The following is a 16,491-nucleotide window of genomic DNA, read 5'->3' on the forward strand; positions in this document are numbered from 1 at the left end:
AAAAAAATCAATTAAAATATATTTTTCAATGTTCTCTTAAGGTCAAATTTGTGTTCATACTCATCTTAGGATAATCTATAAATGGAACTAAATATTTACTTAAATTTCATCTATAGTCTAACCATAAAATAAAATCAATCAATATAGCATATATTTAGGACACATATCAAATTTTATAGTAAAAAGATGTAGGTGTATATCTAACATAAATACAAACTTCCTACATATTTTTTCAATCTCTATAAAAAAAAAAACAGCATTCTAACTTTTCAAAGATGCTATCAGGGGCTGGAGAGATGGCTCTGCGGTTAAGAGCATTGCCTGCTCTTCCAGAGGTCCTGAGTTCAATGCCCAGCAACCACATGGTGGCTCACAACTATCTGTAATGAGGTTTGGTGCCTTCTTCTGGCCTGCAGACATACACACAGACAGAATAATGTATACATAATGAATAAATAAATAAACATAAAAAATATGCTATCAAAGAACTGTAAATGATGCAGGAAACAGGCAAAGGCAGTAACAGACTATCGACAGAATAATACATAAAAAACTTAGAACTGACTCTTGTACCTAAAATATTCTTTAAAAAATTTATTTGTATTTTATGTGTATAAATGTGTGCCTACACGTCTATATGTGCACCACATGCGTGTCTGGTGTCCATGGAGGCCAAACGAGGGCACTGGATCCCCTAGAGCTAGACACTTGTGAGACGCCATATGGATACCAGAAACTGAGCCAGGTCTTCTATGACAGCAGCCGATGATCTTATCCTTTAAGTAATCTCTCCAGAACCTTAAATGGCCTTTAAATTAAACACAGAGCTCACTAAATTTCTAAAATGCATACTTTTCCTTAGTAAGTCTATAGAAAATCTCATTCTAAGATCACAGAATTATCTTTATAAAAATTGTCACCATCTCGTCAACATGATACAAGGCTGGACCTGGCCCTGGTTATGTACAAACAGCAGCAAGAGATGTGAATACCAGATCCAACTGTCACACAGTTTGATTGTGACCATACCAAGCTCCTTCCTTGTTCTATTCCAATTTCTACCAAATAATCCACTTTGTCCACATTTATATAACCACACAATACCTTTTTTTCACACAGTATTTTTTTAAAAGTGCAAGTAGAAAAATCTTTTACTTGAGTTCTAAATTTGAATCTTTCTCATTATAAAATTAAAGAAATTAAATTGAATTTGGATGTGATAAGACAAACCAACTAAGATATTTTAGATTTTTGTTCAAGATAATGTTCTTTTTAACATATCCCATAAATAATATGAACACTTCAAGTAAGTCCCAAAAATAAGACTGAGAAATATGAATTCAAAACTAAAAGGCTTATTTGGGAGGTAATCCCAGTAAATGTCCATAAAGGAATGGAAGTGTCAGAGAAGAAAAAGTAATTAGATTTGTATTTGGTTTTGCATTCTAGAGTTTCTTGTTGTGAACAATGAGGACCAGTCCTCTTCTGGGAACTCTAGGAGACAACGGAAACAAGCCCCAGACCATTCAAAAAGATGGAAAGACTGGAATCATCCATCAATTCCCATTCGACCTCTGACTAAGAGCTGCTCCTCGGGTATTGTTTTCTCAACACTCTACTGTGCTGTGAAGGCAGCTGGGAAACTCCACAGGGCAGCAGGTGCTTGGAGAAGCGTTAAAAAGGACAATGGAAGAGTTAGGTGTCTGTTGTCATCTTGCTATCACTAAGACTCATACAGAGGATCTGTCATTGTCCCATTACATAAAAGCAGCATGTTGCACATAAGTACTAGAGCAGAATTCCAAAATTGTAAAATAATCCCAATAAGAGAATATAAATGTCTGTAGTTAAGGTATCTGAGCTCACAAAAGAAATCTACTTTTATAAATTAAGGGGCATTTCTATATATGATTTTCATGAAATCTGCAAAACCCCATACTTTCTAAATTCAATAGCTTACAACAAACAGACAGTGCTAAAAAAAAAAAAGAAATATGGTATAATATTCAAAATATACAAAACTAAAGAACCAGAACAAAATTCTTGTCCTGGGAAGAGGTGCGTGTTGTCTAATGATTTGCTCCACCTGTAAAGCTGACGTGGACTCCAGTCAAGTGCCCTAGCACTCCAGTACCCTTCTACCACAGACACAGCTGGGGGCCCTGAGCAAACAGCCAAAGCCATTTTAACTAACTTTTAAAGTTTACCCAATATCATGAAATAAAGATTTAAAAAAAAAGCAAAATCAAGCGAGTCATCACAATCCAACGGTTCTGAATACACCAGGACACTTCACTCACTCTACTTGGCATTACAAGATTTAACAAAATAAATCCTACCCTCCTTTGATTTAGTTAGAAACTTGATTTCCACAGTTAAAACTGAAAAATGGAAAAAGCTTCTAATTAAAAGGTTTGTACCGCCGGGCGGTGGTGGCGCACGCCTTTAATCCCAGCACTCGGGAGGCAGAGGCAGGCGGATCTCTGTGAGTTCGAGGCCAGCCTGGTCTACAAGAGCTAGTTCAGGACAGGAACCAAAAGCTACGGAGAAACCCTGTCTCGAAAAATAAAAAAAAAAAAAAAAAGGTTTGTACCCCATATTGTAAAAGCGCTTTATTGCATTCTTTTCTTCTCCCGTCTTCAAAATTCAATTCAATAAAACTGAAAAACACCAAGTGAATATCTACTTTGTCCTATATTCAAATGAATACATTTCAAATAAAAGATTCTCAAAAAGAATTCCATTTATAAAAGTTAAGTTTAAAATACCTTTATTAAAACTGATTTTACAGTTTTGAAGTATTTAATTTTAAAACACAAAATTTAGTCAATATATTCTACTTTGTTTTCATTGTGTTTTAGTTCTTTTGACTTAAATATATAACATCAAACTGAATAAGGAATTCAGAGTATCAGTCAGTAAATTTTGAATATTTTCCAGAATTTTATGTTGGCAGATTCAATGATCAGAGCTCATGCCCTGCTTATACGGTTGAATATAGTTGGCCTTCGACTGCTTTTTAATAATGGCATTTATGTTTTCTTTGGTTTCGTTATTTGAGATAACAGGGATAATATACAAGATCATATCAAACACAAATTTGACTTTGCATTAAGAAATGTACACTTGAATGTAACTTATTAACAAAAAGCTTAATTGCATTACATTATGGCTTTCAAAATTAGAAGAACTGGTTTAAAACTTTTTTCCCATCACTTTATAGGGTAATAGACAAAACCTTGTACTGAAATTTAAAACAGCACCCCCAACACACACAGGAAGGAAAAGGAAAGTAGAAACACAACAGACCCTAGATACAAACCAGTCTGAAATCACCAGTGAACCCTAGAATAAATGGTATTGGAAACATTCAACCTCTTAACATAGTACTAAGAACTCAGGAAGATAAAGCTAGGCAAACACAATTCAGCCACAGCAATTCTAAGGAGGCTAAGGTCTCAGGTACCAGCATTACTGGAGGGGCCATTTATAAAACAGGATGGTCTCTGGGGATAATATGCCATGCAATGTGATCCTATTTGCAGGTATATGATGGGCATAATAGAAAAATGACAGGAAAATTTATCTGTCTGCTGCTGTTAGTTCCCCTAATACTCTGACAACCTCTCTCAGTTCAGTACACCATCCTGACACTGATATATAGCTGTTCTTCAGTTTGAGAAAGCAGCCATTTAAAAACAAAACTAACTTCCATTTGTATTAGGGACTAGTAGCATTTGCTTTCTGTTGATATCGTTACACTAAAGAATTAGCCTAAGGTTTGAAGCATTATTTTAACAATCTATAATCTGTTAAAAGTTAATATTGTTTAAAATCTATTTTGATTTGAAAATAACACTTCGTTTAAATGACCTTCTATTAAATTATACTAATTCCACTGGCTTTTGTCCCCCTAAATAAATACAGACACACATACACACAATTATTCATAAAGCAGTTTTAGTTGATATCACTGCTACTTTGACAATCACTGATCTAGTTTAATATTTCCTATGATTTGAAGAAAACAGAGCCAATTTTCATCATTAGAAATGCTCATATATGGGGGCTGGAGAGATGGCTCAGAGGTTAAGAGCATTGCCTGCTCTTCCAAAGGTCCTGAGTTCAATTCCCAGCGACCACATGGTGGCTCACAACCATCTGTGATGAGGTCTGGTGCCCTCTTCTGGCCTTCACGCATACACACAGACAGAATATTGTATACATAATAAATCAATAAATATTTAAAAAAAAGAAATGCTCATATATTACATTTACTGTGGAGCACAAATTTATGCTTCTTATTCCTTTTTTTTTTTTTGGAGATGGGGTCTCACTACATTGTCCTGGCTAGTCTAGAACTTGTCACATACAACAAACTGGTTTCTAACTTACAGAGATCCAATTGCCTCTGCACCCTGTGTGCTGGGATTAAAGGCAGAAAAAGCTTAATTTAGAACAATACAGAACAATTCTACTCCCCTGAGCCACAGTCACACAAATATTTGAAGACCTCTTCTTCTTAAACTTACTCTCTTCAAAAATAAATACCACCTATTCCTTCAACTACATGGTGTCCTACACAAGCCTGTTTCTCTTACTTCGTAGATTTCCAGATTTAATCCAATGATGTACAATTTCCAATCTAAACAATGTTTGTGTCTCCTCAGTACAATTTCTAATGACCAGCTATTTTGGCAACTTTTAACAATCTATCGAAAATGCCTTAGGTCTACAGGACTGACAGTACCACCTGACAAGGTGTTCTGTGATCCTTAATGATGAAATAGTAGTTCAATTAAAGTTATTTAGATTAAATTTCTCTCCTTTATTCTGAGTTTATTAGAGGACACTGTTTCAATAAAGTAAGAGTGATAGAACCGGGTACTTTTTCAAGTCTTTACATGGCAAAAGTCAACAATCATTTTCAAAGTATCTGTCTGAATCCTAAAATACTCATGTGAAACAGTTTCCTTGTGACAGGCCTATGGATGCAGACCTATAATCCCAACACTAGGGAGGTTGGGGACAGCCTTGGCTACACAGCAAGGCAAACAGCACATCACTTTTACTCCTGGTTAGTTTATAGCAGCAAAATAAACTCAATGTATTTCAGCAAATACAAGACATCAAGGTGCTTTGACATCAATCTCTAAGAGTTCCTAATTTTCCCTACTTCCCACTTACCTTTGTGAACATTCAGTAAGAAATCCAGCCACTGAAAATGCATCAAATTAAAAGAAGGCTAACATGGCAGAAACATATAACCACCTGCTGCAGACTATGGCTAGATTATTAGCTGACTTTAAACTACAAACAAATTATATCATTTAGGATAAGAAATATTAAATTATGGTCTGCAGGCCAATTGCAGCATTCCATCTTAGTATAAATTAAATTTTTATTAAACATACACACTTTTGCTTGGTTACATGTTGTTTATGGCTGCTTTTGTATCACAATGGCACATCAGAGGCCAGTGTGGCATATGAAGTCCAGAAGGATTATCGGGTCTCTCAAAGAAAACATCTGCCAACACCTAGTCTAGGGGGGAGGATGAACTACATGTTTCCAAAGCACAAAGTACAATAACTATAGCCATAACCATTAATTAGAGCTCAAGAAATAACATCCATACTGGACTGCACAAATACTGGCATTGGACTCTCACTGGTTCTTTATTCTTTATACGGGCTTGTTATTTCCAGGGCAGAATACTTACTTACCTGCTCAATTAGCTTATCTCTAGAGTAACATTTCTTAAGGACTGACTAGTGGGAGAGAGGGGACTCCACAAATACGCTTTTCTGTGTGATTTAAGGTAAATAAAAGGTTGCTGAAAATAATTCATACATTTTTAACAAAGGAACTGCATTACAGAACTATATATCTCACATTTTATATTTGAAATACAAAACTTTTAAAGGCACTTAAAATAGGAAGGCTAAGTCCAATGATTTAGATGTTACCTCCATTTAATAAATTAATTCCTACTTTCTCTGAAATAACAAGGTTTTCACTTTCATAACCTGAAATAAAATATTCAGAACTGAAATAAAAATCTAAATATCTAAATCAATCATATACCTATCTAACATGTCATGCCAAAATCTATTAAAAACTAAAGTTGCAAAACCCAGCACTCTGAAATAAGACGGTGCTTAAGAGGTCATCTACACAATGAACAGACAAGGAAGCGCCAGCAGGAAATGGACACCACTTCAGAACACTGATTAGGGGCAGGGGCAGAGCTAGACTTGAACACAGAATCAGTTTAGAACTGTTTCTACTCCAAAAACAGATAATTAAAAAAAAACACAAAACCTGTTCCTTCTAAGAAATGACAAGCTGATGCAGGAACAGTCTAGTTTTAAAAGAGCAGAACAAGCTGGCGCAGCACTGCATGCCTGCAATCCCAGCACGAGGGAGGCTGAGAAGCAAGGCTGGTACATGAGTTTGAGGACATCTTGGGCTACACAAAGTTCCAGGTCAGTGTGGTCTACACAGGCAAACCACGTCTCAAAGCAAACGAACATACAAACATGTGCAGTATGATGCACTCCTAAGACTAGACGTCTCTCACGATGTTTTTCAAAACCCATTCTACATTTATAGAAAAACAAAAAATGACTAATTAGAAAGGAACTCTTTAAAAAAAAGACATAACCAATTACTTGCTTAACAATTTGTCAAAAATTAGAAGAAATTATGCAGATGAGGGGACACTGATAATTTGGTGCAACTAGAAACATAATTTGGCACATTTTAGGGGGCCTAAGAAATTCTTACTATGTAAACCACTTATTTCATTATCATGATATTATCCTAGAGAATAGGTCTAATATTGAGATCATATTTTACATAGAAGGTCCATCCCATTATAAAACTGTGGAAGATTAGAAACAGTCTAACACGTTCAAATATAGAACTGGTTATTTTCAAACAGTGTAACACATTAGGCAGCCATTTTTTAAACTGAGTTTTCAAAGACACAGGTAGTAGGTTCTTAGGCAAACAGGGCATAATGCCACTGTATGAGCACTATAATCTCAATTCTGTTATTGCACACACACAAACACATACACACTCATAACAACACAAGGACTAAAAGTAAATACAGAAAAACATTTAACAGTATATCTCTGGGTAGTGAGATTGTAGATAATTTTTCTTTCTTCTGACTTTTCAGTATTTTCAAATTTTATACTCAGAAAACATTATTTTAAAAATTCATTATTGTCAATTCAGAAATTTTTATAATATGTATTAAACAAAGAATAAATATTTATCATACTCAAAAGATTATCTAAATAATAGAAAATAAATCGTTGATGTATAAGAGTATAATCCCAACGTGTAAGTAGGTAATTTTGAATCTCTCATTCTTGAGTATATAAAATTGATATTTAATAAATAAGAAATGCAAATCTCCAAAGGAAATTGGTGCAAGGCATCTAAAAATTGTGCTACTTGGGCATTAACACTGAAGATATAACACTCTCCAATGTGATATAGACACCCATTGTTCTGTTAAAATAGGTATAATGGAGAACATGCAGGATAGCTTAATGAACTATAGTTTGTTTTTGTTTTTTTTTTTTTGCCAAAATGACTAGAATAAATCTATGATAAAGAATACAACACCATACCATTATTTTAGTTGGAAGAGCCGCACCAAAAATCATGCCCCCCCAAAAAAACACAAATTTGCAGGACTATCACAAGTCCAGTAGGCCTTGTTACTGTTATTGTCAATGATTTCTTGCTAAAAATTCAAGTAAAAGAGTCAAATTGCTTAAAGAGGTGAAAAAACATAGTGGTGTACAGTCTGCAATGACTTGGAACACACTAATAACACTCTTCAATGTTTCCTCATTTGCAGACTCTCAAACACAGTATTTGAAGGACTTCATCTATTTGTTTTTAAAGCATTCATGAATTTATATTCTACTACAAAAACGGGTATTTCACACACAAAAAAGCAAATAACTATTAATTTTGAAAGTTAACTTTAAAATTGTATGACTACAATTTCTGTGATTTAAAAAAATCACATAAATATAAAAGTAAAATATATTCTAATACTCTTACATAGGAGCTGAGGTTTGCCATTTCAACAAAAATTCTGAGATGGAATTAATAAAAATCAAATTTCCATTTATAACACAAAGCAATAAGTTTAAATCAGACTATTTTGAGTTGTGTAGCCCTTTATTAGCAACTAAAATAGAAGGTATCTGTTGTACAACATGGGTCGTCATTGTCTATAACTGGAGATTTCTTATATTCTAATACAGATCATTTATAAATGCAATTTCTTTTATTAAAAAGCTTCCACCCTTTTGTCTGTGTACAATCTGCAAAACTATTCTGAAAGCGGAATATATGTGCATGAGTCTGCAAAGAGTGCAAATTTCAGATATGCTAAATGCTTTACAAGTCATTTTCAAAAACTGTGCCAATTGGGCCTTTACACTGTCATCTTTTTTTTTTAAATCAAAATATTTTGATCCCAGCCTTCCTTCCACTGCCCCAAACTATAAAGCATTTTTTAAATGAGTTGAAATTAAGGAGGACTACACCTACTAGAAAAGAAGAGAAGAGAGTTCTATTAGTCTGAGGTTTCAGAATCCCCCCACACCAGAACCAACATCTTGGTAAAGGCTAGGCTGGACCCTGGACAGAGTATGAGTCTGTGCAGGTGGTGTCCCTGAGGGTCGGAGCTTCAGTGGACCGTGAGTGCTCCAGCTGCATAACTCACTGAACTGTCTTGCCAGCTTCTACACTGACTTGACTGGGCATAATTCAAAAAGGAAAAGCTCATATTCATTCCATTCTTCTGGAGTTCTGTGATAGCCTAAAAAAAAAGAAAAAAAGTTGATGAGAGACATTTTTTTTAAAAAAATGAACATTGTAAATGTTTGTAAAAAGCTTGACTTTGCACATTTGAAAATCAAATTGTTTTACCCTTTCTTAAATGTCTCCTGCCTCATGCTAAATTGAGAAAAATCTCATTATTTCACCCTCACAAAGATTATGCTCTAACCTAGCTTCTTAATAATTGGTATATGTTTTTCTCTAGTCTTTAGATCTTAGCCACCTCTGTCTTAATATACTAAAGGCTTTATTCATCTGACTTAGACCGAATCTGTCTATATAACTCATAGACATAAAAGTATAATTTTTACTTTAACTTTGTACTGGTTTATAATTTCTTTCACACAAAAAACAAATCTATTTGATTCTATTCAGACTTTAGAAAATTAGTGTGGCAAACTCTAACCTAAGTTCCAGAAATTAATTCAGGTCCTTGAAAGGCTTTTCCTTCAATCAATCTAAACTATTTTATTTTTTTTCTTTATTTATTATGTATACAATGTTCTGTCTGTGTGCATGCCTGAAGAGGGCAGCAGACCTCATTACAGATGGTTGTGAGCCACCATGTGGTTGCTGGGAATTGAACTCAGGACCTCTGGAAGAGCAGGTAATGCTCTTAACCGCTGAGCCATCTCTCCAGCTCCCAATCTAAACTACTTTAACAAAACAAAAAAAACTTCATAAAAATCCATAATATACAACTATCAAATCATGTGAACATCAAGCGCCTTGTTCCAACTGTTGGTTAACCCTCTTCTACACCTTCCGAAACAAATGAGCCCACTGAATCTTCCTGAAACATTTTCTTATTCCTCTTAAAGAGCATTACATTTTCTTTAAGAAAATTCATGTTTATTTATTAAGAGGCAAACAAATGTAATTTAGCTTTATAAATCCAACTAAACCAAAACTTCTTTCTTAAAATTCTTTTTGATTGTTTTGTATATTTTGAGACAGGGTCTCAACTATGTAGCTTTGGCTGTTCTGGAACTCACTATGTAGATCAGGCTGGCCTCAAACTCACAGAGATCCTCCTGCCTCTGCCTTCTAAGCGCTAGGATTAAAGGCATGCACCATTCATTATACCTGGCTTCTACTGACACCTTTTAAATAAAGTTAAGTTTTACCATTATTGTTTAAGAGAAAAAGACATATACAATCTATTTTACATTATTAGATAATGAAAAACATCCATTTAATTTCTCAGTGTCTAACACATTCATGTGTATATGCATCCACATGTTTGCATAGACACACAAACCCAAAATCAATCTTCTGAAAATGAAAAGTGTATCAGCACTGACTGAGTCAAGAGAAAATATGACTATCTCTGTGTTAACAAAAATTATTGATCTGTGTTCCAGTGGTAAATTTATTCAAATAAACAAAGTAGTAGAAACCTATAATTATGTTAAAAGTTACCAGGAAGAAACTGACACTATGTAACAAAACCAACAAAGTTATCGTACCAAAATGGTAATATTTTAGATATTTTGAAATAGGACAGCATCAGATGTCAAAGTTCGAGACTTCCTAAGTATACTCACATTTAATAACACCCCGATGGGATGTCTTCCACATATAGTATTATGATATTTCTTCAAATAATTGCTAAAAGATACAGGATCTAATTGTTCTATAATACTCATACCCTAAAAGAGGGGGAAGGGAATAAAAGACAAAATTTATTATGTCTTAATTATATTTTAAATTTACTTATAAATTTCTCAGTTAACAAGAGTCAAAATATATTAAACAATCCTTGGAAAATATCAAAATCATTCATAAACTGTAATCTCATAATAGTCAACCATTGGCAGAAAAAAATCCCAGGCTATATTCTAAGTCTGGGTACTTATAAGTCACCTTGACCAGTCGACATTCACCTCACAACACACTTTACAATGCTATATTTTCCTCTAAAGAACAGTTACAAAAGCAAATCAGTGAAAATTCACACAAAATAATCTGAAACTAAATTTTATTTATAGCTGTTTAAAGCTGTAAGTTTGATTTAAAGCTGTATAACATTTTAAACAGTTAATGGTTATCCAGGTACCTGATAAAATACAGCAATCTAAGAAAACATTTTGCATAGTTATTTCAACACCCCTATGGCCAGTGATGAGCTTAGTGACAGGTTGGGATAGGCCAGCTTGAAGAAGGAAAGCTTTCACTCTCTCTACTTTAGAGCAGTGTCTTTGAAGGTTATAATTAAGACATTTTAGAGTACTGCTAAACAAACCACCATGAACTGAATACTTGTTTATACTAAATTCTGCAGTCTCCAAAAGCATTAACATATTTTTGTTTGGCATTTATTTTTATATAGGTACACATGCACAGATAAGAAACTATAGCCATTCACTTGCCATGGCATGAGTTAGAGACAATTTGGGGAAATCAGTTCTCTTCTTCTACCAGTGGGTTCCAGGGACTGAACTTAGGTGGACAGGGCTTGGTTGCAAGCATCTTTACCAACTGAGTCATTTCACCAGTCCATATAACATATTTTTAATCCATTAAAAGAGAGCCTCATTGTTTACTGAAGTAGCAAGTAAATCATTGAATCTAACTAATTACATTATTTTATCTAGATCAACCCCTTTTTATATTTGTATTTGCTATATTAGATTAATGTCTTTGAGAAAAATGTAAGTGGTCATTTCACTGGACTGAACTGACAATTCTATGTGATTGCTAAAGTCTAGTCAAGTCTTAACAGTCTACAAGTACAGACAATAACCAGGCAAATGACTCTAAATAAAGTCATCTGGAAAATGGCAGCCATTAATAAGTGATGTAAAGCTTTATAATGGAAGCTTCAAAACCGAAACTGTACAAGAAACTTTCTCGGAATACCTAAATCTTCCATAATCATTATCCATTCTAGAATAAGACTTAATATGAGTGTAGAATCACTTTGCTTATATATTAATTAGCCAATCTGAAACTAGTTTTTAATGCTATCTTGGTTTTCTTCTGACAAGCAGGGGACGTTTTTGAGTCAACAATAACATTTGGTACAAGATTAAAGAAAAATTAAACATTAAAACTAAAATATACAATATGATGCAAAGAAACAGTGCAATTCTAAACCAGTAAGTAGTAATACTAAGATGAAATTATAACTCTTCCAGAAATATGGATAGTCAAGATATGGTGTGGGACAATTCTGTATTCTGTCAATTATGTTGTAAATAAACACTGACTGGCCAGTAGCCAGGCAGGACGTATAGGTGGGACAACCAGAGAGGAAGTAGAGGTGGGGCAATGAAAACAGGTGTATTCTGAGAAGAAGGAAGCTCTCCCGCAGTCCTACCCAGACACTGAAGAAGCAGGATGTGACCTGCCCCACTGAAAAAGGTACCGAGCCATGTGACTAACATAGATAAGAATAATGGGTTAATATAAGTTGTAAGAGTTAATAAGAAGCCTGAGCTAATGGGCCAATCAGTTTATAACTTATGTAGAATCTCTGTGTGATTTTTCTTTGGAGTTTACCAGCTGTGGGAACTGGGCAGGACAGAAACCCTAACAAGCCCGCTCCTCATGCTACAAAGATATAACTTTTCTATGCATGAAAATGGCATCAAAAGTTTCTAATCCTAGGCTTTGTCTCCATAATCACTGGCTTTACCACAGTATAAAAAGAATTACACTAATGATTCTTCAAACATCAACATAACTACAACTGGTGTACACATTATGAGAAATCTAATGCTCCTGAATGAAGCCATAAACAGAATCCACTTTTAATAAGCTCTAGGATGAAAAGTTTCAACAAACATTTTAGTAATAAAATTTCCAAGCACATTTGAAATAAGCATCATACTTATATACTGATATGAATTCTAAGAGAAGAAGATGAATTACATTTAAAGCAAGGAATTATAAGTAACTGGCCAAGAAACCCTTAGTGAAGAGATAAAATACTACAAATGTAGAGAAGATACTACTAAATAAGGAGCTCAAAATGAAGATTAAACTGGTTAAATTATAAAGATAAACCAGAAAATACACAATGAAAAAGTGGAAATCAAGAGATAAAATATGTTAAAATTTTAATTCTTTAAGTGTATTAAGTGCCTACTACTAGATAGGAATTAATTCGATTCAAACCTGTGACAAGCATGATGGTTTAATGGCATGTCTTTATAAAGAGAAGATAAAGGGAATAGGAGCTTTTCTCGTGAGTGAACCTCTTCAACCCAGAAAATTCACAAAGTACATAGATAAAAGCATGAGGATAAAATTATAAAATGGGACATCCACTGACTAGTACAGAATACTAACAAACACATCACATATACTTGATGATAAGTGTAAAATTACTTGTTCCAAAATTCCAAAAATGTCAGTTCAATGTTTACTTTCCAAATTCCAAGATAATGAAAAACAAAATGCTTCCCAAATATGCCTAGACAGCTTACCTATTCTTAACAACCCTGGAAGATATAATTAGTGAGTCTAAAGATCAGGCAACAGATAGCTCTCTAGGGCTTGTACAGTTTAAAAACTTGATTATTTACATAAACCCCATATACAAAGAAATGAACCAACACTTATTTCAACCAAGTCTGTCTGTCCCTCCAGAGTATGGAAATACATCATAACTGAGCAATTTCCGCTAGAAATTTGCAGAATACATGTTTCTAACTTTGGGAGTATGTGTGCTGAATTTATTATTTTGCTGACTCTCAAACAAATGGCTAAAAACCCATGATGCCAAGTCCCAAAGGTCAATCTGAAACTGAACAGTAGATACTGAAAGAGCTGCAAATTCAGAATTCTGATAACTACTTTCCCATTTTTAAAACAAAAGTAAACAAAAATGTATCTACATTAAACAAAAGAAGAAAATCTTATTAAATATCGAACACAAAAGAGTAACATATATTTTACATGCATTTATAAATAAGAAAAATCATGCCTTTTTAATAATGACCACATAATTAATGAGCACATCATCAAGTATCAGAAATATAATCCATTCATTTGAAGATAACTATATGTTAGAGAAAAGGAAATGTCCTAGTTTCCTGAAGAGAAATCAAGATAAAAATTTTAACAGTACAAGTAATTCTATGCCAAAAACAAAACAAACCCTATTCTAAAGTAGCAGTGCTAAGAGCCAATGTACTAATAATTACAGAGAATGCAGCCAAACCTAATAAAGAAGATATGGTATAAATTCAAGAGAAAGAAGCATGACTTAGTAAATTGCAACAATTTATCCTTTTAAAATAGTAGGAAGAAAGGAAAGCTGCTGATATTCAAACTAAACAAAGTGATTAATAAATTAATAAACTAGATGGCTGTGATGACATTTTCAGATTCTCCCTGCCAAATAATTTGCCAATATCAGTAATGAAACCCCCTAAACTAGCATAGTAAAATGGTATACTCCAAAAAATTAGCATAGTAGAAATGATATCACATACTATATATTAAAAATATGTGTAAATATGGCTAATATTTTAAGACATCAAAATTTATAAGATTAGTTTCTTAAAATACATTGTTTGTCAGTATAAACACTGAAGTTACAAGAGACTATTTACCAAAAAAGAAAAGCCAATAAAATCATAAAACTTTCAAATTGTCCATATTCTACAACATAGCTGTTTTCCCAACTGTAACATTTATGAGACATAATTTTCCTATAAACATTTTTGTTTTTTCATAATTAGTTTCTAGATATTCCATGGTTACAGCTGTGAACAGTTTTCAGAAAGAACAGAAATGTTTTTGGCAACTTGAAAATAGCTTACTAACATTTTAACCGTAATAATAAAAATTTTTTCCATTAAAAAACAAAGCAAAACTTGATTAACGCAATTAATTCTGAACAGATACGTAGCTCTGACAGAGTGAGCGTTCTTTATTCAATACTTGACAGCAGAAGTGTTTCAGATTTGCTTCTGGTAGATTTTTGAGTATTTTCATGTAAATACAATATTTTGGGAGTGGAACAAAAGTCCTAAACACAAAATTCATTAATATTTCACATATACTTTCTATGTCCCATTGCCTTGGGTGACTTTACATAATACTTTCAGTGTACTTTTAAAACTGTGATCAGTCACATGAGAGCAAGTGTGCCCTTTTCACCTGTTGGCATCAAGAGTTTTGGATTTTGGAACATTTCAGACTTTAGATTTTCAGATCATCGATACTCAACTTTTAATATACTCAGAATTACGAACATTTTTACATACTTAAACAAAAAGCCATTTGAGTTTATTGAGATCTTACCACTATTTTTATTCATATACTCTAAAAATTAGCTCATAAATCAAACTAGCAATATGCTAATAAAGACAGACATTTGCGAGCCTTTTAAAAATTCTACATATAACAAATACTCTATTTATTTTGAAGTTCTATCCCATGATTTTTTAAATAAAAGTTTCAAGTAAGTTTTGGTAATTTGCCATCTAATGGAAGGAAATCTGGGGCCGACTTAGAAGTCAGCCTGGGCTTACTGGTTCTTGACATACAGCCACTCACGTAATTTAGACAACTTTCCTTTCTGAGCTAAACAGGAAAAGCTCTAAGAAGTCTGCCCGTGTTCTATATCAGCACATCAGGTAGTTTGCACAAATTCACCGACAGAGTCACAGTGAGGAAGATGCTAAGACTATGCTACAGAAGGGGCGGACATGGGCAGCTCCACTCTCAGGCTCCCATGAGTGACTGCAGTGTAAAGACAGGGTTGCTTAAAACCACCATGGGCAATCTCTTCCTGGCTGCAGCCTTACTACCAGTATGGTAAGACTTCCCAAACTCACACCTCTCTGAGCTGCAGCCAGTAAAGAGCCTATTAGCAAAGATCCTCTGCCTCTTGTTTATAAGTATCTTAATTTGATCCACTTCTTTCCACCTTCACTGCCACCATCTTTTATCTTTTCCCTTAACACTGCCAACTGGCCCCCCGTTTGCTACACCTGATCTTGTAGTATCTGCTTTCTCTACAAGAATGATCTTCAAAACCATGTAAATTACATCAGTACACTTTATACCTCACATAAACTTTCACTGTGAATGACAACACAGATGATAGATAGATAGATAGATAGATAGAGATAGATAGATAGACAGACAGACAAAGAGGCAGTCACCCAACAAAATAGAGAAATGGAAGTCTCATAGCACCAAGTATAAATAATGGAAATAAGCTGGGCAAGTTGACACACTCTTCACAGGAAGATCACAAGCAAATATTTTTGGCTGTCCCAAAACCAAGATATTTTGAGGTTCGGCAGGACTAAGGAGTCCTACCAATTCTATACACAGTTTCCCGCCCTTAAGACTTGACATGTAACTTATACAGAACTCCTAATTACCTGTACCATTTCTACCTCATATGACAACAAGAAAAGTTTTCCATAGTTTTAATAAAGAATGAAATTCCCAGGAATACTCATCATCTAAAGTGAGGGAATATTATGGTTTCTTTTATTTAAGTTTTATTTTATTTTTTTTATTCTATGTATTTCCTAAGAATTACTCACCTATTGGAGAAAAAAAAAATCAAGTCACCCAGCAGTGACTTACAGTAATTTGAGCAACAAAGGCAAGAGCCAATTGGAAGTCTGTGTTTACTGCTGT

General features: G+C 34.0%; 1 protein-coding gene across 4 annotated transcripts in view; it reads right to left on the reverse strand.

Moving 5' to 3' along the window:
* Positions 1 to 7,701: 7,701 nt before the first annotated feature.
* Memo1 (mediator of cell motility 1) overlaps positions 7,702 to 16,491 on the reverse strand; it is an 86,145-nt gene continuing 77,355 nt past the window's right edge. For 3 of the 4 annotated variants that reach the window (XM_041631067.1, XM_041631069.1, XM_041631068.1), the window contains one exon: positions 10,425 to 10,529. Coding sequence is in view for 1 of the 4 variants with exons in the window: in XM_041631070.1 (XP_041487004.1) it covers positions 8,726 to 8,857; positions 10,425 to 10,529 (237 nt within the window). In the remaining 3 variants the exon portion in view is untranslated. Of the gene's footprint in view, positions 8,858 to 10,424; positions 10,530 to 16,491 lie in introns of those variants that run through there. The other variant, XM_041631070.1, reaches the window with a different exon arrangement.

Source organism: Microtus oregoni, unplaced genomic scaffold (assembly GCF_018167655.1).
Source record: "Microtus oregoni isolate MIOR12 unplaced genomic scaffold, Mior012 000036F_ref0000092, whole genome shotgun sequence".
NCBI lineage: Eukaryota > Metazoa > Chordata > Mammalia > Rodentia > Cricetidae > Microtus > Microtus oregoni.